General features: G+C 39.3%; 1 protein-coding gene across 4 annotated transcripts in view; it reads right to left on the minus strand.

The window, feature by feature from the left end:
• Positions 1–23,153, minus strand: part of TRPM1 (transient receptor potential cation channel subfamily M member 1) — an 88,590-nt gene that overhangs the window by 24,216 nt on the left and 41,221 nt on the right. For 3 of the 4 annotated variants that reach the window (XM_068204162.1, XM_068204164.1, XM_068204165.1), the window contains exons 3-14: positions 12,304–12,383; positions 11,389–11,584; positions 10,907–11,120; positions 10,080–10,204; positions 9,226–9,397; positions 6,684–6,858; positions 5,035–5,158; positions 3,162–3,234; positions 2,293–2,393; positions 1,545–1,718; positions 764–898; positions 431–481 (exon numbers count right to left, since the gene is read on the minus strand). In XM_068204162.1, the coding sequence (XP_068060263.1) occupies positions 431–481; positions 764–898; positions 1,545–1,718; positions 2,293–2,393; positions 3,162–3,234; positions 5,035–5,158; positions 6,684–6,858; positions 9,226–9,397; positions 10,080–10,204; positions 10,907–11,120; positions 11,389–11,584; positions 12,304–12,383 (1,620 nt within the window). Of the gene's footprint in view, positions 1–430; positions 482–763; positions 899–1,544; positions 1,719–2,292; positions 2,394–3,161; positions 3,235–5,034; positions 5,159–6,683; positions 6,859–9,225; positions 9,398–10,079; positions 10,205–10,725; positions 10,837–10,906; positions 11,121–11,388; positions 11,585–12,303; positions 12,384–23,153 lie in introns of those variants that run through there. The other variant, XM_068204166.1, reaches the window with a different exon arrangement.

Here is a 23,153-nt window from a genome sequence, read left to right on the forward strand (position 1 = left end):
AAATTAGGACAGAAGAGATTTTCTCCCAGGTAAAAAATTGGAGCAGTGGGAGAAAAGTAACTGGTAAAAACAGAAGGAAACAAAATGCAACCAATTCTGCAGTCACGAGTGGGGCTTCCAGTTAACCTAGCAGGCCTTTGCTTCCACTCCTCCCCTGTAATGCTGCATTGGGAGCTTCTTGTAGAGAAGAAACAGTATCAACCTAAATCTCAAATGCCATATTACACTATAGGAGCTTAATTCAGTTAACTCCTTCGTTTTTCAATTGCTAGCACTGCCATACCCGATTTAGACTGTTTGCCACAGGGAGACATTTAACTTTTCTTAACAGCTGCCATCTAATTTGAAATGCCTGCTTGGCCCCATCTATGCTTGCCTTTACTGTTGATTCACATGGCTAATGCTATCACACAAATGTAACACTGCTTACCTTTTTCACATCTCTGACTAGCAAATGCAGCGTATTTGGCGGACCCAGTCTCTGAAACAAAAATAATTCATGGTCCATTAGATCTTCAGTTCTTCAGAGTTTTTGCAAACATGAACACCATTAGTGATCTAGCACCTTCAGCAGAACTTTAGACAACCATGTGCCATCACATTCCAGAGGGGTGAATAGAAGGAACTAGGCTACAGTGACAAACACCTTTCTATCACGAGCTGTGTAATATCCCTTTTTTATAAACCTTTCTGTGGTGATTCAAGTCACATACAATACAGTGGCAAAATAACACAGGGCTTTTTAGTATTTCTGCTCACTCACAGTATTATAAAGTTCCTCCAGGCGAGGAATAGTCAGGAAGTGCTGCATGTTCACTCCATTCTCAATAAGCAGTTTCACAAAGTCCACTCGATCCAGGACCAGTGCATCCAGCATAGCCTGCTCCAGGGAGTTCACCTGAATTGCAGGGTGGAGAATGTGAGACCACGTGAGTACAAAGGAGTTGGTTGGGCAGCAGCCACAGCCATTTTCACTACTTAGGATATGGACTGAGTTCCCACATATATTGATTAGTCTGTAAGGAAAAAGGAATTTAGAAAGTAACATTTAAACCACATGAAGTGAGTAGAGATAGCAGAGTCTTCCAAACCTTTAGCAATACAACTGTAACTTTCAGTCTTTCAACATGTAGCTTTCAATCATTTTGTTCAGCATTTTTAACTAAACCAGGCATACCATGTTTGACACATTATGTGAAAAAGGGATTTACATGCCCAGCATGATAGGAACAAGTTAAACTAACACATTCACAGAAGGAAGATGTTCACTGGAGGTCTTATTTCCTTCTGACAAGTGCAGGGAAGAAGATGCTGCAGCTCAGTACTGACTTGTACTGTTGAGATACGGCTGCATGAGGTGCACATGGCATGAGAGAGGGATTCTTGGCTCAAACATCAAACAGCATTCCTGCAGAATCTGATCTTGTGGGAATGTGCAAAAGAGCATTCTACAGAATGAAAGTGTGTATCTTCCTTCTGTCTTTGTACCTTGGAATGAAAAAAAAATATCTTCAGCAGTTTTTATACAAACACTTTCATCTCACCCAGTTCAGGAGTTCAAGTTTTCTTGGGTCTGTTTCTTCTTCTGGTTCTTCTTTTGCTTTTCCTCCCTTTTTCTTTCCTTTTCCTTTCCCTCTGCCTGCTTTTGTCTGAGGTGCTGGAGATTTCTTTTCCTTCTCAGGAGCTGTACCATCAGGAGCTGTAAGGCTTCCTAAAGGCTGTATTTATAATGCATTAAAGTATTAGAAATCTAATTGATCTTACAGTAACTATTTATTGGAGTACACTCCTACCAAGTTCACCCCCCAGTCACCACTTCTCACTAGCCACTCACTGGTTCATTTCTGTTCTGCAGACAGTATTTCTGTTTATACCTCTCGAGACACATTTATTCTTCAGCTAAAGTCCTTTCCCTTTCCAACCTGTCTGCCCAGGGCAGAGGCACACATGCACCACACTTTGGAGGCTTAACTTGCTCCAGATAATGCTTAGGTTACATGAAGTCCACAAAGAAAAAACTGGATTGCTGCTCTCCTCATGATACTTTGGAGTAATTCAGCATCAAATGGTTCACACAGTAAAGCAAAAAGCATCAATACATTGATAAACAATAAAAAGCATCGATACATACTCTCAATAGTGAGACATGAAAATAGCTTAAATAAAAGATTTTAGTTACACAGGTGAACTGCAGTGTTTCGCCATTGCTGCCAGTGCAGCATCAAAACCCAAGGTATAAATATTACACAACTTATTTTAAACTACTGACAAACAAAGAAAACTTTGTCTTACTGGCCAGTGGTGTCCAAAGACAAAGATTTGGCTGCGTGCAATGTCTACACGATTCCAGGCCAAAGCCAGGCTGAGCTGGTCTGGAGCAGATGCATTGGTACCTAAAGAGAAACACACAGAGGGTTCATATTTCACACATGATGAAACAAGACTGGACAACCTCCTGCAATAACTAGAAAACAGCAGCCTGGCTCCATATCATACATATCATTATAGCATCTTCAATTTAACCCTACAATCCTAATTTCCAAAGGATTAATGAGATTGTCTCTCTTTTTTTTAAAGCTTCCACATTGACTTTTATTCTGATACTAAGGACAGACATTTAACTCTTCTCAAAGACCCCTCTCAGCTCCTCTGGATGATACTGTACATAAAATTGTAAATTTGGGGACTCCAGAAATTCCATATAGAGCCTGTATCAACTACTGTATACCCACAGACAGAACAGTTGTTTCAGCAATCATTACAAACCCCAATTAAATATGGAACTGATCCTATTGCCCTAAGGTTTAAATGGCACAATCTGAGATCTGAAAAAATCCAGACAGCCTTTCATCTTCCCACTTTTTTTCCCTAACTTTATTAATGTATGCCAGAACTGCAATAAAATGAGCTGCAATATCAGCAGTGAAGTTGTTGCAGCACTCCCATCCCATGCTTTCAGGTGAGGAAAGCCACACAAAACTTTCAATCTAGATTTTATGCTTCATGCTAATCTGAACAGTAACCAAATATACTCAGGCTCTTGTTAAAATCCAAGGGAAGAAATCAAAGTCGTAAATATGAAGAGTGAACGTCAGACAGTGCATAGGAATGACCTCTTGGGATGCTGTTGTGCAGCCCTCCTGAGTGCCAGGAAAACCCACCTTTGAGGAGAGCTGTTAGGATGGACATCTCAATGTCCTGCTGCCCTTCTGAGCCCATGCGGAACACAGTGATCTAAGGGGCAACACAAAACCACACACACAAAATTACAACACAGGAAAGAGAGACACTGAACATGTGCACAGAAAATAGACCAGAATGGTGCTGCTTTATTATTTCCTTCGAGATTTTTCAAAAAGTACAGTTCCACTAAATTTTTCTTTTAAATTTTTCTTTTTAATTTTCACAGAAGTGTTTAATTAAATTATTTCAGTGAAGTTATCCTAAAATATCCCTGCATTGGTGAACATGACAAACTTGATGAAAAATCTTCACCAAACCCATGTTCTAAAATGTGGAGACAAAATTGCCATGCAAAACCAATTGTTTTCTCATGGTTCTATTACTTCCCAGTAGTAATGGAAATGTTAGTTACCCAAGATAATTATCATAGCATCCACTTTATTGATGATAACACTCGAATACTTGTTAGCTGCAGGATGTGTTACACATGACAATCATAAAGGCAGAACAAAGTTAAAAAAGAAGCAATTCTTTTTAGTCACATTTGCTTTGGTCAGTCCATTTTGCAATTCAATGATTTTAAAAATAGTAGTTAATGTAAAGCTTACATTATTAGATGACTAATTTGATTACATTATTAATTTGATTTACATTATTTGATTACATTATTAATTCAAAGCAGAATAACCAAATATTCTATGTTAACAAACTTTATACCAAATGCAGACCAAAAAAATCTCAAATTCTTCATTTTCCAAAAGCAACTATTCACATTAACTACTGAGAATAGCAATTTTCTCAACAGTTAGAATATATTTTGCAGGAATGCAAAGATACATGACATTAGAAAAACTACAGAAAAAATATTACTAATTAACAAGAACAGACAAAACTATCAACAGAAAACCATACCCATAAGTCTGCTTGGGCCGCACAGCCAGTGTCTGAATTTTGCTGAGTAAACCAGGCCTGCTCTGATGCACATTTTAAATTCAAAACAGTCTGACTAAAGCAGCTGTGGGCTCTCTTCGCTCAACCATTTTTTTAGGAAGGCTGATTCTCTTTCAGTCAGCTTATCAGAGTGTTGTTTACTACCAACTTTACACCCAGTGAAGGTGTACATATGGAACTCGTCTTGGCATCATATTTACAAACATTCACAGAAAGAGTTACTCAAAGGCAAACACTCAGGGATTCATTCTGCCTGCAAAAACACAGTGAATGCAGTTTCAATATACTGCTTCCAGACCACAGATGTAAATGTCAAAGGTTTTCTTTTCCTGAGCACACTTTTCTGTGCAGCTGGGATGTGGGAGACAGGCAGGAACCTGAGTGAGGGCTACAGCAAATACAGCAGACCTGCAGCAAGCCAGGAGCAAGGAAGGGGGGGATCTTCAGGAACACAATGTTTCAGTTTCTTCTGCCAGGCCTGCCAGGCCCCTTTTCCTGGAATGAAAGGCTGGTAAGGAGTTAACTGTGTCGGAAAACAAAAACTGTGCTGATGCACTCTGAATGCTTTTTGCTCCTAGGACCCCTTCTTCAATTATCCTTCCTCCACTTTCAGCACTGGATCCTGGGTTTAGTGCATTTCCCTCAGTGTCTTATTGCTGAAGTCTGTGGAAAAAGAGTCCTATCAATTTACACAGGAGAAGCATCTGAAATTTGGTTTTGGGACTTTCCAGAAGATGTAATCCCTTCTTGGTCTATGCTTATGAATGAATGTGTACACTTAATGCAGCTATATGGGAAAAAAAAAGCTTAAACTATAATCCTGGGGAAATGGCACTTGAAAGTACTCTGTAAAGTCTGGTCACAGAAATCACCTTTGTGAACTACTTTTATGATACTTACAAGTTCTTTTTTTTTCATGCACTCCATAAGAATGACAAACAGCTGATGAGCTTGATTCCTGTTGTAGTTAAAGGTTTTCTGGATGGTAACTAGAAGCTGGTCCCTAAGGGATTCATTTATTATCCTAAATGAAAAATGAGACATAAGAGAAGACATTGCCAGAATGAATATATATTCAGAAGGCCTGCTGTTTAAGAAACTATAATATCCAGGTGCTCCTCTTATATATCATAGATATACTTCTGTTAACAAGTTCAGTCTTCAGGATTCTATTGCTAGGCCTTACAGGACCCCTACCTTTGCTTCTAAATATTCCAAGTCCCTTTGCATATAGCTAAAAACACCAAAATACTTCACATTTCTGATATGTCACCTTGGTTATGGTCTTTAAACAGAGGACTGAACTGGCTAATGCATCTGAAACCTCATAATACCCAACAAATGAGAAACAAATGAGCAATCCAAAAGATAATTAAAGAAATTAGATTGAAAATATTCTAGAAAGGTCAGGAATGTTTGCTCTCCCAAATAAATATGAAACAGCCCTTCAATCTTCATCCATTTCCCAATAAAGCACACGTGTTTTCAGCTTATGGCAAACATTACCAGCAGGTGCCTGAGACATGTAGTAAAATTCAAAGTACACTGTGAGGAAATGATTGGACCGACAAAAAATTCTCATTATAGATCTGCCTTATTAGACAAACACATTTATCATAATTATTGGAGAAGAAAATTGGACACTGCATCGTATGCACTGTCACTGGGAGGGAAAGTCATGCAGTGAACACATCTCTGAGAGACTGATTCTGATAAACTCTTTCAATTAACTGTGAGCTGATAGGAAAAATGCATAAGAAAGAAAAGAAAAAGCAAGCCAAGTTTTGATCTAAACTAAGGAAACTTGTTAGACAGAAAGGAAAGTTGCTGAATCTTAAATACTGTTGGTGTAATTAAATATTTGCTATGTCTAAACACCAACAAAATCCAGCATAAGAGCTGCTCTCCTAATTCAGCAAATAACATCTACACTGTTTGCAACACTACTTGTCTGCTTAATATTTGATACAAGCTAAGCTTCAACTTCAGTCAAGGAAATAGGTTCTATCTTCAGCACAAGACAGGTATGCCACAACCTAATTAAGACAATATATGAGGTGTTTGCCTGGAAGGTAAAAGCAAAAGAATGAAGGAAGCCCAAAATTTCCACAGCTGGTCTGGCACTCTTGGACAATGAAATTCATTCACACAACACAGCAGAATCAGGCAGCACAAATTTTGCAAATGCATGCACTAATTAACCTCAGCCCCGGCCCGAAGAAAAGTGCTACTCCTGGGAATTTGTCCTTACATCTAGCATGCCCAACCCAGCACCAAGCACAGTGCAGCAAACCTTGATGGAATCTGTAAAACAGTGTGCTGTACTGAGAGCAAGCTCCTTTCAAAGGACCATAACATGCATTCAAAGTGGTAATAACTTCTACTCCCTAACTTCAGGGCTAAGACCAAACAGGCAACAAAAGCTGACTGACAGCAGAATGCCTCTGTTAGTAGCATTTTGTCCTTGAGGGTTTTTTTTTTTTAACAAAGCTCTATGAAAGCAAGGCATGTAGTCCTGCACAGCTTTGGTGAAGATCTTGAGCCCTTACCCTCCTTCCTCTGAATACTTGTGTGCAAAGGACAGAATGTCAGACGCTCGCCCGCTGCCATCGCAGATCACCACTGGGAGAGGGGGCTCTTCCCGCAGACACTCCAAGACAATGGAGATCACATTGGGACCTCCTTCTACTATGAGCCCAACTACAGGAACGCCTTGCCCCAGTCCTGCAAAAAGCAGAAGAACAGAAACAAGAAAAAAAAAAGCAGTGTCATTGAAACTTTGTTTAAGAAATTGAGATAAGTGGATGTGATTTCTGTGTTAGAGCACCACTTCCAACCAAAGCCCTTAGGAAAATGATAGCCATTTCATGGCCAGTGTGAGCAAAAACATCCATATGCTGTTCCCCAAGCCCAAAAGGGAAGAGTAAGATGTCTCTCTGCCCTTGCTTTTGTATCAGCTCCACACTGGTCACTTATCCACTCCGTGTTGGTGGATGTTTGTAACCTCTCTTGACAGACACCACGTACAGATAAAGCAGCTAACGTGACTGTCCTATTGCTTCATCAGCTTCACTGTTACTTGGATGGCTCCCAGCCTTTGGTGCTTTACCTCTTCATTGGTTACCTATGGGAAGTCTTCAGAAAGGTGGCATACCTATGCTTATTCCTAAGATAAAAAAATGAAATTAGTGTTTTTATCATGAGGCTGAAATGGTTGGCCGATGGAAGAGACGACAGCTGAGCATCCCTTTGCTGTCCCTGCCTCACTGTGATCTCCAGGCATAGGATGACAAAGGGAAGCCCACAGGTCACATGGTCTCAGTAGCCTTGGTCACAAGAAACTTAGGGAAATGAAGGACAAAACATTACCTGAATGCTGACTAATTCCACTATCATAAGCATTTGAATTCAGTTCTTAATCTGTGAAATGACCAGCACTTTATAAAGATGCACTTTTTTTGTTTGGCTGAGAACGCGTGAAAGAGTTCATGTTTTCAACCTCGATTCCTCTCTGAAGAACAGGAACACCATGCACAGTAACAGTAGAAGCTTCCTGACATCCTCCTGTCAGTACACCCCAGCTCTGATAAGGAGGAGTCACAGAGCATGGGCCGGCCTGTGTGTCCATGAATCTTTAGTGATTCCTCCTGAGATTTCCAGCAGAGGTGCCTGTGCTTGGAGTGATTAAGAAGAAACAAAGCAACTCCCTGTATGTTGTAACTAGCAGGTGTACTGCAGCCCTTCACAGAACAGGTTTCTATGTGTATTCCCAACTTTGCCCTTCTCATGACAAAAATCATCAAACACTACCTAAATCAGAGTTGATATTCCCAAGCCCCAGTGGTATTAAAAGGAATGACAGAACATCTTGTCTCTAGGCCTGAATTGCTGATCTTTCAAGCCAATGCTCCCTTTCACAACCTTCCAGCTCTGCCAGCACTTCCACAGAAGACAAAGATGACAAAAGCAGGCTGAGCTGTTTCTATCTATCTGTGGGCAGCAGCACCTGGCACTGCTTCCATGCTCAGAGGCAAGGGGCAGTGTTTTCCTGAGCCGTTTCTTAGGCTCCCCATAGGCACAGGGCAGCAATTAGAGAATTCCCAGAATATTTGGATACCTCACAGCTGATCTCTAATTGTGCCTTTTGGCTTTACCTCCACTTGAGTTTTCTGCTCTATCCATAAGAGCACTTAGACCCTATAAGGAACTTCTGTGGAGTTCAATGCAATTGCCATTCTGGATGTTTCTTTTCTGTTATTTTTACAGGCTTACACAGTTTGCAGGGGCACCTGTAAGGGGCAAGAAAAGCAACTGGTAGAACTGATTTAGATTCTCCAGTAGCTCTTAACTGATGTGTCAATTGAAAGACTATTAACATTTTTTGACCATTTTTAATTAGGGTTGTGGAGTTATTTTTAAATAGTTTATGTATTTTTTATTTCAAATTTAATTTCTTACATGTTCATAGATATATGTCTTTTAAATTTTTTTTCTCTAAATAATGATGAGAAAAGTTCTAGAAAATTATTTTAGAGAGGCCATAATAACTGGAAGAAATTTTAAAACTGCACAAAATTCTAAATATGAAAGCATTAAGGTGAAATTGTCTTAATTGTCATTAAAAATCAAAGTGCCTGCTAAGTTTATCAAGAAGACCATAGAATTTTGAGTGTGAACATTCACAATCAGAAATCACTAAGCTGCACAGGATTCCTGTAAATAGGAACTGTAAAAAATCCCCTCATTCTGTGTGTTTACTGATGCTTATGAATTCTAGCCTAGAAGTGCACAAATTCTTTGCATTTCCTTTTCCTTAGATTCTCACTGCTTTGAAGCTTCTCCTCACTATTATTTGTTGCTTTTTCTTCATCCCTTTATGCAATCCTTACTCCATGGTTTTTCTGCCTGGTTCGATGTGGGCTCTTTCACCACTTATCAAACAGCACATGTTCTAGTCCAGTCACACAGTGCTGATCACATTTCCACTGGAAAGAGCTGGAAGAAGCCTTTAATTTCCATACTTTCAAGTACCTCAAGCCTTCCTCCCCCCTTCAATATGCTATGGTTACAGCTTGCCCCACTCCTACTTACGCGTGTTAATCTTCTGGAGGGAAATGTGTTTTTCCAGCTGACGCCGTAACTTTACTTCAGCTCCATATTTACCTAATGTGCCGTTGTCTGCCAGAATGAAGTGGGTGTGGGAGCTGTTTAGCACAGAGAGCTTACTTAAAGGGTTTGACATAGTTTGGTAAACTCGTGTTACCTGTGTGTCAAGAGGAGAGATGCACCTAGATTAGAACTAAGAATCAAATGGGAAAATGCCCCCCAAACCACCCAACAAAGGCACACTCAAAGTCTTCTGAGGAAACAAATCAAGCAAACCTCTACAACAAAAATCAGAGAATTAGAAATGGAGCTTGCTTTTACATTTCAAATCTTTACTCTTGACAGCACTGTTTCCTTTGGAGGGTGACAGTCAGACTGTGCACTCCCCTGCATGCTCCCCTAAGCTCATTACCATGCTCTCCTTGTTCACACAGTGTTGTTACATAATCCTCTTAGTGCATTAGAAAAGACATTCTCATTTGGAGTTCCTAGTAATTCATATGCCACTCCAGAGTACCCACCTATAATAAATGCCAGCCTTGCACACACAATAAGGTCCTTATGTGATTTACAGAAGGCTCAGAGTGCCACGCTGAAGTTAGGATGTAAAACTGTCACCACAGAGAGGTCTTTACTAATGAAAGCAATGGAAACCTCACCAATTCCATATTTACTTTGAGGTCATATAAGACAACCTGAGAAATATTCTTGAAGAACTGGTTTTCTCACAAAATGGTTCAATTTCACCTTCTAGGCATGCTTTAGAAATGGAAAAAAAAGTAATATTTCAGAAATATTAACAATGTATTTTTTACACAGCTGTTTCCTTAAACACTTACATCTTTTCCTATTAGATCTTCCTTGTTTTCTACAATGCCCCACGGTGCAATTCCTATGGCACATATTCGTCCTCTGGATTTGGAAGAATGATCTTTCAAGGCATCTCCCACATGACGAATGACACCTATAGGTACAATTACTTTAATGCATTTTTGGCACTTTGATCACTAAACAACAGAATTTTCTTCTTGCCTCTCAGGGAGCTACTGTGTTGCTTTCACTACTGAACTGCTACTGGTACTTTGTAGAACATGCAATGCAGACAACCATGGGTTTATTTTGGAATGGTTGTGTGTAAGTCCCATGACCTTCTCACATCATTGTGCTGAATGCAGTGAAGTCTGTGGAAGACTTACCCTGTTACCAACTTGCCACAGTGTAATCTGTACCCTTGTCTGTCTCAACGTACGTTATTCATTGGACTCAAACCGTGACATCAGGAAATACACTTTTAGAAATAAAAAGATCTTTGTACAAAAAAAAAAACACAGCAAAGCTACATTTGGAGTAGGAAACTTCTTAGCTACAAGGATAACCAAGCACTAAAAGAAGTGTATTAGAATTAGTGGTAGATTCCTTGCTACTGAAACCAAGGCTGAAATTTGTTTTCAGGAGAAACACTGAGTAATGCAAATCAGTACTGACCCAGGAAAATTTTATGGTCTGGGCTGGGTAGGAGATTAACACAAATTATTACAATGCTCCTTTTTTGATTTAGTGGGTAATGACTCATTCATGTAGACTTAAATCTTCTGCCTGTGGGAAAGATTAGTGAATGAACAACACTGAATTCTTAAGTAAACTAGAAGTTATGGCAATTCCTTACCTGTACTAACACCACCAGTGAAAATCCAAGCTCCTGTGGTCATGGCAGCCTTTATCAGACCTTTTCCAAACACTTGCTTTAATTTTGGTTGCATTTCAAAGTTCTGGAGGCCTCCATGGACAGAGATTAAGAGCTTGGGCAGTTCCAGTTGCCAATCTTTCACCATGAGATGCAGCAGAGAATCTGGTTTAGTGTCATATGACACACGGATGTACTGCAAAGAGCAATGTGTAATGCTGTTACTCAACCTGTTCTGAAAAATTGTCTGAGCAAAGAATAGTTACTGTTTGCCTTTCATCCTGAAGAGAGAGTTTTAAAGTTTTCAAACAAAGAAATCTTAGTTTGGATTTCTTCAGAAGAGAGGAAAAACAAATAGAATTTTTGCAGAAGTTTGAACTGCTGTTACTTTTACTGCTAAGAAAACTCAAGAGTCTGTTGAACACCAGATGAATAAATACCTTAGAGTACCCTATGCCCCTTACCATGGCCTTATTTGAATGTCCTCCTCCCTGGAATTCCAGGTTTCCATAGGCATCTGTTGGGTATGCTTGGGTGTGTTTACTGACAGACCATTTCTCTGGCTGAGCTTCCACTTGCTTCGTTTCTTCTTCATTTTTATTAGCTGTTATGCTTGGAGGAGGTGGAATATGTTGGGTAATGAGCTGGCCACAGCAGCACCTGGAGATTAAAATTTGAAGTGACTTTGATTACAGTATCTTCAAAATAAAAAAAAAATCAGAAATTAGATTTTCAACTGCCCAAGATGAATAAGAGAAACACCTCTCACATGCACACATATGCCAGAATTAACAGGCTTAGGTTTTTAACATGCAAAAATAAAAAAATTCACTTCCCTTGTGTTATGCACTGGGAAGCTGTTCTAGGTAAAAGGCCAGGCAAGGAGGAAAAATGCAGAACAGGAGCACTGACCACCTGTTTCTTACTTAGAGGTGACAGCTTGCATGTGACATTAACTGTTCTGTAATCCACACAAGCTGGACCACAATACGCAGCTAGCCAATGAAGTAATATTAATATTTTGACTAAGAAATCAAATCCCCCTGGCTGCTATTGTCATTGGTAATAGCATACCAACTGTGACGGATGGCACCACATTACTGCACCCTTGCTTTCAGAATTCAGTATGAATCTATCGTGGCTTGCAAAGCTAGGAGCTAACAACTCACTGCCTCCCCTGCTCTCAGCCTTCTCATCTCTGTGTGACATGTCCCATGGCTCTGTGCAGATTGGAGTGCAAGCATGACTTGTGCTTTTGTTCCCCTGTCATTTCCCTTTATGGGCAGTGACCAAACTGGGTTTCACACATCTAAACCCAAACCAAGTTCAGTTTCTCTGGTATTAAGCTTTTCTGTTGAAACAAAAATTAAAAATGTTACCTGGTAACGTCTTTGTTGTTGGCAATTATATAGATGCATTCTCTTTTAGAAAAGGTTTTCTCTATCCAAGCCTTCTGACCCTAAAAAGAGAGAAAGGAAAAAAAAAAAAAAAAGAAATGTACTGATATATATCTCTGTGGCAGATACAGCAACATTCACCTTCTATTTTCAGCTACTAAATTAATTACATCAGTTTTAAACACCAGATACATCTACTCATGAAGCGATGTGAATTTCCATGACTTGGATAAAATTCAAACCTCGAATGTGTGTAAAAACCCTTCTGTAGAAAGATGATGCTCTTAAAGTTTCAAGGTCAACCAAAAAATGGACCTGCTCCTTCATACTGCAGTAAACGGACTCAACGTAGCACAGAAAATCGGTATAAATTGTGAAATAAAGAGATAATAGTATTTCCTCCAAACAATGCTTTAGTATCATTCTTTGTATGCAGAAAGTGCTCCTCAGTAACTTTTCTTTCATAACTAACTATCTTCTCAGATAATTTTTTCCTACTATAAATCAAGTTCCAGTCTTTTCTAAAGGATCTTATACTGAATGAGATGTTTCTTGGAAGGAGGCATTTTTAAACTGAAAGACCATGTGACATAAAAGCACAAACTCTTTGGGTATCTGTGAAACAGGAGGAAGAAAACAACCTTCAATTTGTGTTGGCCTATTATATTGCTTGCAAACCAATTTTAAAAAGTGAATTCAAAGAAGCCTTTTAACTTTAAAGAAACAAAAAAATGTTAAAAACCACTCACAATTTGATGACACTGATACCTTTGCCTTGCTGATAAAAAGTATCTCTTCTGAGTTTGAATTAAAAACTGTCTTTTCAAGTTGCAAGCAAATGTTGTACCTTTTGCTTTAGTTTCTGCTGCGGAAGCGAAATTAAATTTTTGCAGACACAGAAGCTAAAAATGACACAAGAACTTTCAGGCTGACTTTAAAAAAAAAGGAAAGGGACTTTTCCTAAAAAGAACTAAAACCTCGCTGAGTATGACTTAAGAAAGTCAGCTGCAGATGCCTGTCAGCAGCTTCGAGACCAGCCACGCTCCCTGAGTGCTGCACAGGCTCCAGCACGATGAACAGAGGGTTTCACAGTTCACTTCTTTCTCATGCAAGGCAAGAGCTGTCTCTGAAGCTCCTTTGTCTGTTGACTTGTTACTTCCCATCTGGCTTCTTCATTTACTCCACTATGTCTAAAATTATCGGGGACTACTTGAAGTTCCCTCATTGCAAGTAACTGCGAGGAAGTTGCCAAACCAAGCTTCTACTTCATTAAAAAGGTGTCCATAATTGCTCAGGTACACAATTCACCTCTCTCAGGTGCCTCTGAGCCAGTGTGGGCAGTCAGTGGCCTGGGAGATCCTGCAGTTCTGCTCTCCACTCCCATCTTGCTGATTTACCAAGGCAGAAACATCTCATGTCCTTTAGACGGAGTTGTTTGGGACCTCACAGCACAACAGTGAGGCAGAAATAACTCAGAGACAAAACTTCCTGTAGCTTACAACTTTACTTGCTTTCTGAATGACAAGGCATCTATCTCAGGCATTTAGCATATAGGGCTAGGTGATGTAGCAGAATAAGAAGGAAAAGAATATTAAATTTAATATTGAAAGGCCGTGGGATTTGATCAGATTTTCTATCTTGACTCCACAGATCCCTTCTTCAAATGAAACTAAAGAGCCTTTCTTCCAAAATTATTAACAAAATTATTCTTTTCATACAGCTTCTGGCAAGGCTTTTACAACATGCCAAATTTTAGCAATAGTATTATTTGAAGTGGAGCTTAGAAAATGCTTTTGTTCTGTAGTATCAGAGTACAGTTCTAGAAAAATCCAGATTAAACATCCCCAACAGCGAGATCCATGAGGCTCTGTGGTATGTGGAGGTGGGTGATTAAATCAAGGAAATGCCATTTACCTACTCAGAACGAGATTTTGCTACTTCACAGGTATTCAGGTTGTTCAAAATATTCCGAGATCCAAAAATAGTCCATTTGATTTTAATTAAAGTAATTTTTCAAAATTAATCCAAAACCATACAAATGTACAAAGTGTACAAATTCACTGCTGTTCAACAACTATGTCCAGTATTACTTCTCATATACACCATATTAGTTAATGAATTGTAAAATTATAAAATGAGCTTAACGGGACTTCTAAAATTGCACATATTTAATATTTTAATTAATTTGGTTTTATTATTGTATATATTCTAAACACATTCCCTTTCCCCCCCGATGAAAACTTCCAGCTTCTGTGTGGTCTCTGATAACTCCTTGACAAAGCGACACAAAAGCCCAAATCAATCCCACAGTGCAGGAAACATTTTTCACAATAAAAACCATAACAGATACTGCACACTTAACTGTTCTGTAGAGAACACTGGAAAATGCAACCTAGAAATATCAAATCAGTTTGGATTGTTACACCATGCCAGTGAGTATTGCTTTACCTTATTCCTTGTAGCTTACCAAAGCACAGAGCTTCTTTTGCTGTTTTGAGCACGTAAAAATAGTTAATTAACCATTGGATTAAGTCACATCTGTGTTTGGAAGGAAGCTTTTGCATCTTGGTATCTAAAAGGAGCTCTACAAACAGCTGAACTCTCAGCTGGGCAGTTGCTCTTAAAACCCTTCTCACAGGAGGTCTATTATCTACTGCTACGTTGAAAAGAACCTTCAGTACTCACCCCTAGAACCCCGTTAGGAATCAGTCGCTGCAGGCACTACAGAGGGACAACACATTATGCTCTACTGGCTTATTTTTCTGTGCTAATGAGAGGAAGGCAAAAGCAGGCATTACAGACTGGGGAAATAAAAACCTCAGCACATTTGGTCAGCCTTTGAAGTTTCACTGCTTTTGTCTGTTTAATCTGCTTAACCAAAGCTTCATTATAATCCAGTGCAAATACTTGAGCACAAACATTTACTGTCAGAAAATGGGCACTTTCTCCGCTTACTTTATACAGATTTTGTACATTTCTCTCTCTGGATTGAAAAGCTCTTGGTCTTTCAAGGAAAAATATAAGTACACATACTGTCTCTTGTGAGATTGAAAAAAAATAAGCACTTTTTAACAGCCTCGGAATGGATGAATTGTTAAAGGACTATGATAGATCAGCTACAGTTTTCAGACCAACCACCAGTGGTGGTTTCCCACACACCTCTGAAGAAAACAAAAAAAAAAGCAGATCCCAACTTGTTGACAGTAGTGAAGTTCAAACTTGCTTGTTACTGCAAATCCTGAATGTATTAATTAGAACCTAGTTCTGAAAAAAACACATTTCAGTGGTATATTTGTTCTCCTTTATGTAAACTAGCAACAGGTCTCCTAAGCTATGATAAAAAAAAAACAACACACTGCTAATTCATGTACTTCAGCCTAGAAACCAATATGTTGCTGAGAAACAGCATGAACTAATACTGGATTTATATCATTCCACTATATGGTTTTGCTACTTGTCTTTAGCATTAAAAAGGTATCCTCCTGCAGAAACAAACAGAAATTAGTATAACTGGTTTGTAAATCACAGAGTAACGAAATCAAGACCCTAAACCACTAGTCACCTTGCTAATATAGGAACTAATAAACACAAGAACTAGTTCCACAAATACCAATTATCCTTTGACTTCTGCAAATGAATCACACTATTTGCTGAGAAAAAGGCATGTCTATGGCTACAGCAACTAAAGAGAATTTTCTCTCCCACACATCAATAATTTCAGTTTTCTACTAAATTAACATTAAATGTTACATATTTCACTTCATATATAACCAAGCATTCAGTGAACAAGTACTGGGCCTGAATTTCAGGCTGTACCAAAACAAAGCCTGCAGCCCTGCTTCACTGCAGCTTTATGCAAGAACAACACATGGGCTATGCACCAATAAATACATCCTTGGTGAATCTCCAAGGTGGGAATCCAGACAGGAGAGGAAAGCCACTGAAAATGTCATGCTACAAACTCTTACATGACATTGTGTCACCAGAAGCTGTGAATTTCAGTAAAGATATACCCCTGCAGGATGGCACAGCATTTAGTGATTGTGATGAATGTAATGACCAGCAAAGGAAGTGGAAGAATTTGGGGAGTGACAGGGGGTAGGGATGGGAGTCTGTTGTGCCACTGGAGCACATCCAAAGCCCATGCTTAAGCAGGTCTAAAAGCAGCACTGAGCTCTCTGAGCTCCAATGACCCCCAGAGTGCTGCTCCTTGGAACAGGGACTCCTGTCCTTGCTCGATGGCTTGGCTTGCTTGTCTTGGGGACAGGATGGGATGGGGCTTTGGCCTCACCTTGTAACTGCAGAGCATCCATTGTCACACAGCTCAGAGGCACCTGAGGCCCAAGGAAGGAGCAGTATTCCACAGCTGCTGCACTCCAGAGAGTTTTTGCCTGGACCAGGCCCAGCTGGTCAGCAGGCATGTGAACAGCAGGGCTTGGTGCATTGATGGGGATTGGACATGCAGACAGTGCCTGGTGCACAAATGGACTGAGAGAGTAGGCAGGGGACCAAATAAATGTATGCCATGAATAATACAGGGTTTGACAGAGCTGTTCAGGCTAAATCAAGCACACAATAATACAAAAATGGATCTGGCTGGGCAGCAGAGCTTACATCTGTGGACTAGTACAAATTACTTTGACCAACATCTTGTTAAGATGTGGACTGATTGTTGTCATTTATGGAAACATTCATCTGTGGCCCTGTTAACACCATCTGACCAACTTTTTAGATAATCCACCCTATGGCTTGCAGTATGCTGCAGAAAAGGTGGCATTACCAGGGAAATCAAATCTCAACTGTGTTGCCCGATTATAAAATTAGAATGCTCTACAGAATTAAACTGGGATATTTATGCTAGATTTGAGCACGGGGATGTTTGCTTTGATGAGATAGTGAGAGAAAGAAGTCATCTGAATGTGAAATGAAATTCATAACAAGAGCATGTGCATTCTTACTTAAAAGAAAGTAAATAAGAACAATAAACAATTGGGAGAAAAAAGAAATCATTATTTAGCAGAATCTCTGTTATCTGGAACTTAAATCCTGACATGAGAACAATTTCTATTTTGTGCTGCCTTTAAATGCAACATCCCACTTACTCTATTCATCATCCTTCTTCACTCTGAAGGAACAATTTTTCCAAGTGCCCAACTAATTAATCTTTCAGGTGATTAGTTCTACCTAGAAATTACTTTCCTCCTAATAACAAGGCCTTGCTCAGACAAAAATCCTCCAAACTATGTGATGTATGTTAATAGCCAATTCTGTAGCCACTCACAAACTGGTACAGTTTTACTGAACAGTTCTTCATTGCTACATAAGTAGAGGGCATAAAACCATAATGCTATTTTAAATTTGTGTTATGCCACGAAGAAGCCAGAGCCGTGAACAATGTCCCCAACTACTGAACACAGTAACAGCCTATGAATCTACTAAATTTCCAAAGCATGAGCTCTATTAAAAATCTATTTGTAGAACCAAGAATAGCTTTAGTAATTATTAGACTATGAAGTACCAAAAAACACCAAATAGAAAGAGGACCTCTGATATTTTTCGCTAATAAGAGCATCAAGAAGGGATTTGTAACAGTTTAAAAATTCTTTGAAATAAAATCCTATTTGCTAGAGACAATTCTTATCCTTAGTGATAGAGAGAGTTCTATCAAATCTTATATATGATCTCAAGACAGTCAGCCCACTGTGTTTTTCATATTGTTCAGTTTGAACCCATGCTTTTGTAGCAACTTTGTCAGGGAACCTTTTTCTGTGGTAGAGACAAACACACACCAGGCAGGATGGCAGTGTCTGTAAGAGCGGCAAGCAATGTTGTTATTTCAAATTGAGGCCAGAAATCCCTCCTGCTGCTGGTGTGCAAACCAGAAAATGGTGCTACACTGCACAGAGAGCTGTGAGGAGCTTCCATGGCTTCGTTACACTCTGTGTTCCTGGAGAGGCACAGCAAACATCTGCTAAAAAAAGAAAATTATTCCATTTTCTATGCTCATTAACTGAGGGACACAGTTTGCAAAGTATGCAAGTAGGAAGTAACAAGCTCCTTTTTCAAAGCTAAGACGATTCTGCTGCATCTCTAAGAGATACACAGCACTTCCCCAGAGGCTTTGCAATGGGAAAAACAGCTACAGCCTCAAAAACCACAGCAGACTGGCTTGCTCTGAAATGGTGGAGATCCCCAGCTTCAGCACAAAGTCCATGGAGGCACAGGAGCAAAGTGTGTTGGATGAGCCCCTACAGAGAGGCAAGCACAGCCCAGCACTAATGTAACTATACAGCTAATGAAACTATAATAAAGCAACTTAAAGAACTATTTGGAGTGAACTGCAGCACAGCCTGGCTCAGTGCATGCCTGGGGAGAACATACCCTGTGTAGTTTTGCAATACAGAATTCTTCTGTGTGGAATACAAAAGAAATTCACTGACACCCTTACACACCACATCTACCACACTTTAAGGAAGCAAAAGGCATTCCTGCAACAGTTTTTCCTTTCCCTTACTGCACCAAATTTCAGGGAAGACATGTTAACAATAATGTTAATCTCCATTTATTACTTATTCCAGTTCTGTTAATACCTGGCTAAATCCTCCTCTTGCCTTTAGCCATTCTGTCTGGATGCTTGGGAGTTGGGAACACAAACACCAGCCTGTTCTGTGCCTCTGCACTTTTCTCCACAAAGAACCTTCAGCCTGTAGACACTCCGTGGGCCAGTTTTACTCCCAGATCTTACATATTAACCAAGACACTAAGATGGGAAGTGGTGAGCAACTTTACCTAAGTGACCATTCTCAAGAGGTCAGATACAGCAGGATGGATGAGCAGGGAGAGACAGTAAGCAGCCTCTAACATTACATTAGCCAAAGTAGACTGGTAATTACTAGTTTCATTTGTAAGATAATTTTCTTGATAATTCTTATTTAAAGATTTAAGATGACCCTGGTATCTAGGTCTGACAAGGCTCACGAATGTTTTTTTGCACTACAACTGTTATCTGTCTTGGCTGATGTAAAGACTCTGCTAGATAAGAGTTTCAAAAGAAGTCAGTGTGCTTCCAGATTATTTGCATGTGGGCTATTTCTCTTAAATTATTCTAAACTATAAGCCTTTAGTACAAGCCATTCATTCTAACCTGAAATATAAAACTGCTATTACAATGGAAACCCCTGGGATTCAACACCCTCAACAGCAAACTTTGTGCAATTAATCAACACTTTTGAAATCATGATCAACATGACAAGGTATTTCCCTTAATACAAAATTAAGCCTGAGAACAATTCTCACTAAAACTACCCACATACTTAATTCTTCTGGTTATTTGTGGTTTAGAAAATTGTGTCAATAGATGTCAATCATGCCTGCAGAAAAGATTAGCCCTTACTAGCCCTACACTTATATGCAGATGCAAAAAAACATTTATTTGGACTAGAATATTGCCTCCATCAGTGAGATCTGGGTCATTCAAATCCACAATATTAAGCTACTAGAGTAGAAATAATCAAAGATGTGCTTGCTGTTTGGAAAAGGACTAAAAGTGTAAGCACTTCTTTGATATATGAGATTACAAGTTCCTAGTTCAGTGAAAACTATACAACTTCTGGCAAGTCAGCTTGTCGTGCTGATTTTTCATACATGACTTAATAGTATGGTTTGAGACCTTTTTCTTTATGAAAAAGGGCAAACCACAAACATAAAACTGAAGAAAATGACTACATGTTGCATGGAGTATTACTCATCTATGAGAGTTTGTTCTAAATGCAGTTGTAATTAGTACTACTTGAAGTACAAAGCACATTAAACAGCTGGGCATGAAGAATTTGTTGCACTCACATTTTCAAAATGTGGTGACAAAAAGCCAGTACTTAAGGCATACTGAGATGCACGTTAATAAAATGCACTTAAAAATTGCTACGAAGCAACATTTCTATATTCACAATATAAAGAATACATGGATATCTCAGAAGTCTCTTAATTCTGGAGATGCTGAACAAATACATATTTTGAGAAAAAGAGACTATAAACATTTATTTCTCCTGCGTCCTGTAAATATGCACCCTTTTTGCAAATATGTATGTAACACACTGGTTAGCCAATCTGTCTCTGGAGAAATTAACAGTAGTTTGCAGCACACACAGTTTTCCTGACAGCAAGACTCTTCCGGTAGAATTCTGCTAAAGAGTTTGAGCTATTGAAAATTTGCAACTTTCTGTGGCTAATTTCACACTCAGTAGAGCAATTTTTTTCTGGGCATTAGTTAAGACCCGAAACCTTTCATAGAACACGCCACAATCAGATGCATTTTATTCCCTGCTGCTGTCATTTTCAAAAAAGAATTTCCAGCTATTTAAACTCTTGGGTTGCAGGGTTTGCACAAAATTATTTCTCATAATTTTTCAGAAAACCTTATAAAAGCATTGGAATTTAATATTTAAATTATTTCCTGCAACTCTAAATACTTATGTTTGAAATACTGCATTATGTACACCAGAGAGTTGCCAACATTCATTGGGAACTTACTGAAAACCTGAATATTTCAGGGCGGAAATATTTACAGAGGGTGAGGGCAATGGGAGATTGCACAGCTTATGGTTTTCAGAAAATCTGGTCAATCTTTTCAGTCCTTATGCATCTATAATCCATGAAGAGGTGAGTGAAGAGAACCAACGGGTGCCACAGAAAACAGTATGTCCAGTGATGTTCCTGGACTTTTTTATCATGGTGTGCAGCACTTGTTCCTTCTCTTTATAATGCTTGCCACAGTCTATCCATGATTTGAATTAGTCTCATAGTGGAGAAAATATAATAAAAGTTTCCATTTTCTGGATTTAATCTGTTACCAAAAATGGAAAAGAAATCTTTTAAATCCTGAATTAGAGGAGTTGAAGGAGACTGGAACAGGCCAGGAGCTGTTTCCATGGCTGTCTCTGGCTCAGCGGGTGGTGGGTGCCTGCTCAGAGCCCAGTGGGACCACAGCAAAAGGGCAGGAAGGACACAACAGTGGATGGGAGCTTCTTTGGGGCCATACTTTAAAGAGCTGGGGGGTAACAAGGGCCACACGTGGGCTTCCTTGGCTCCTCAATCTCTTGAAAGATTGGTATGTGAATACTCAGAGATCACAGGTAGGCTGGGGCTCCGTGAGACCTCTCACCTCCCAACCCAATGAGCTTTAAGGCAGGAATGCATCGCTTCACACGACAGCAGCAGCACTGCGGGTACGAATGTGATGGGGTTCTTGATGTTCGTTAAAAATCTTCCACTGGGCAACCTCCTTTATTGCCAGCACTCACTGAGGTGGGGAAAACCACCAAAAATTCTGCCCTTTTCCCGTTCCAAGACTTCCATAATACCTGACCTACCATAAGACCTTGATGATCTCTCCTGGAAACAAATACACACAGAAAGAAGCTTGTTCATCAGAAGGCGTATTGCCACAAGAGAGCTCCAGAAAGGAACATTACTGGCTAATTTTGAAAACTCAGAACAGCCCCCAAAAAATGAAAAGTCACAACCAACAAAATAAAGAAAACCCCAGAACTCCATCTCCATTTTCTGCAGAGATAGATCAAAAGGTACGTAATGCTTCTTTGCCAGCCTTTCTACATCACATTACAGTCACACTCAAGCAATTTTTTAATTCTGAAGTGTTGAGACATCATTTTTGGACCTGAAAACTCATTTTGTCTTCTTTCTCTCAAAATGAGAAATCTAAGAAGAAGTCTAATCAGAACACTCATTTCAAGGGAATCATCTTTCTCCCATTAGCTTCAGGTCACTATGCAGCTCTTCAGCGCAAATTTCAGTTGTGCATATTGCCGTGACAAAAGGTAGAAGACTATCAGGAATGAAATGAAAAATAATTTAAAATCATGTCCTACCTGCTTGTCCCTGGAAGTGTTTCAGAGTTTGGAAAGATGAATTACAGCTAGAATAAATAAAGTGCATTTTACTCTGAGCTTCTGTCCCATCTCTCTGTTTATTGTTCAGACGTCTCATTCATCTTACTGTTAGGACTTTCAGTCTCTGAAGTTCATGAGAATTCCCAAGGAGATGGATTTCCACCACTTTAAGAAGAGAATCTCATATGATAAGCATGTGAGCAGCTTCTTTGTTCAAACCAATCTCATGACTCCCTTTGAAGGTAATCCTTTAGAAGTCTCATGACCCATCTCTCTGCCCAGAGGGTATTTTCATCTCATGGTGGAACAAGGCACAACAAATCTACTTTGATAGTGCCCAAATCTCCAATTTGTTAAACCTCCTTTCCTCTCTTCAAACAGGGGATGTACTCGCTGTAAAAATGCCGGCACTGCAGAAAGGCTAAAGCAGGAGCTGAAACTTTTAATTTGAAGTATCCCCTCCCTTCTGCTAAAAATCAACGCTATTTGCATAATTGAGACAATTGGACATAATAGTCCTTTCAGGGGTCCTCATTAGATGTACAGCTCTACATTCTTTGAAAAGAAGAAAAAAGGAGGTCATACAGCATTAATTATATCTAATCCTTTTTAGAACAATTTGAAGTTGGGCAAAATGCTGTACTAAAACAGCTGAAGTTGTAAATAAGCCATTAATTTTGTAACTCTACATATCACATGCATTTTCATACCCTGTTGCCTTTGTCAATATAATTAATTCCTTTGCTGACACAGGCTTTTTTGCATCTTCTAAGACTTTAAAACCACCAATAGCACAGGACAGAGTGTGTTGCAGGTAGTTCTTTTTTCTAACTTTCAACATTTGCCTTAATGAGCTAGGGGCCAAAATAATTGCCATAATGCAACAGATAAGGGTGAGATCCAGAATCACATCTAAGGATTGTG

The sequence above is a fragment of the Anomalospiza imberbis genome, chromosome 13 (assembly GCF_031753505.1).
Source record: "Anomalospiza imberbis isolate Cuckoo-Finch-1a 21T00152 chromosome 13, ASM3175350v1, whole genome shotgun sequence".
NCBI lineage: Eukaryota > Metazoa > Chordata > Aves > Passeriformes > Viduidae > Anomalospiza > Anomalospiza imberbis.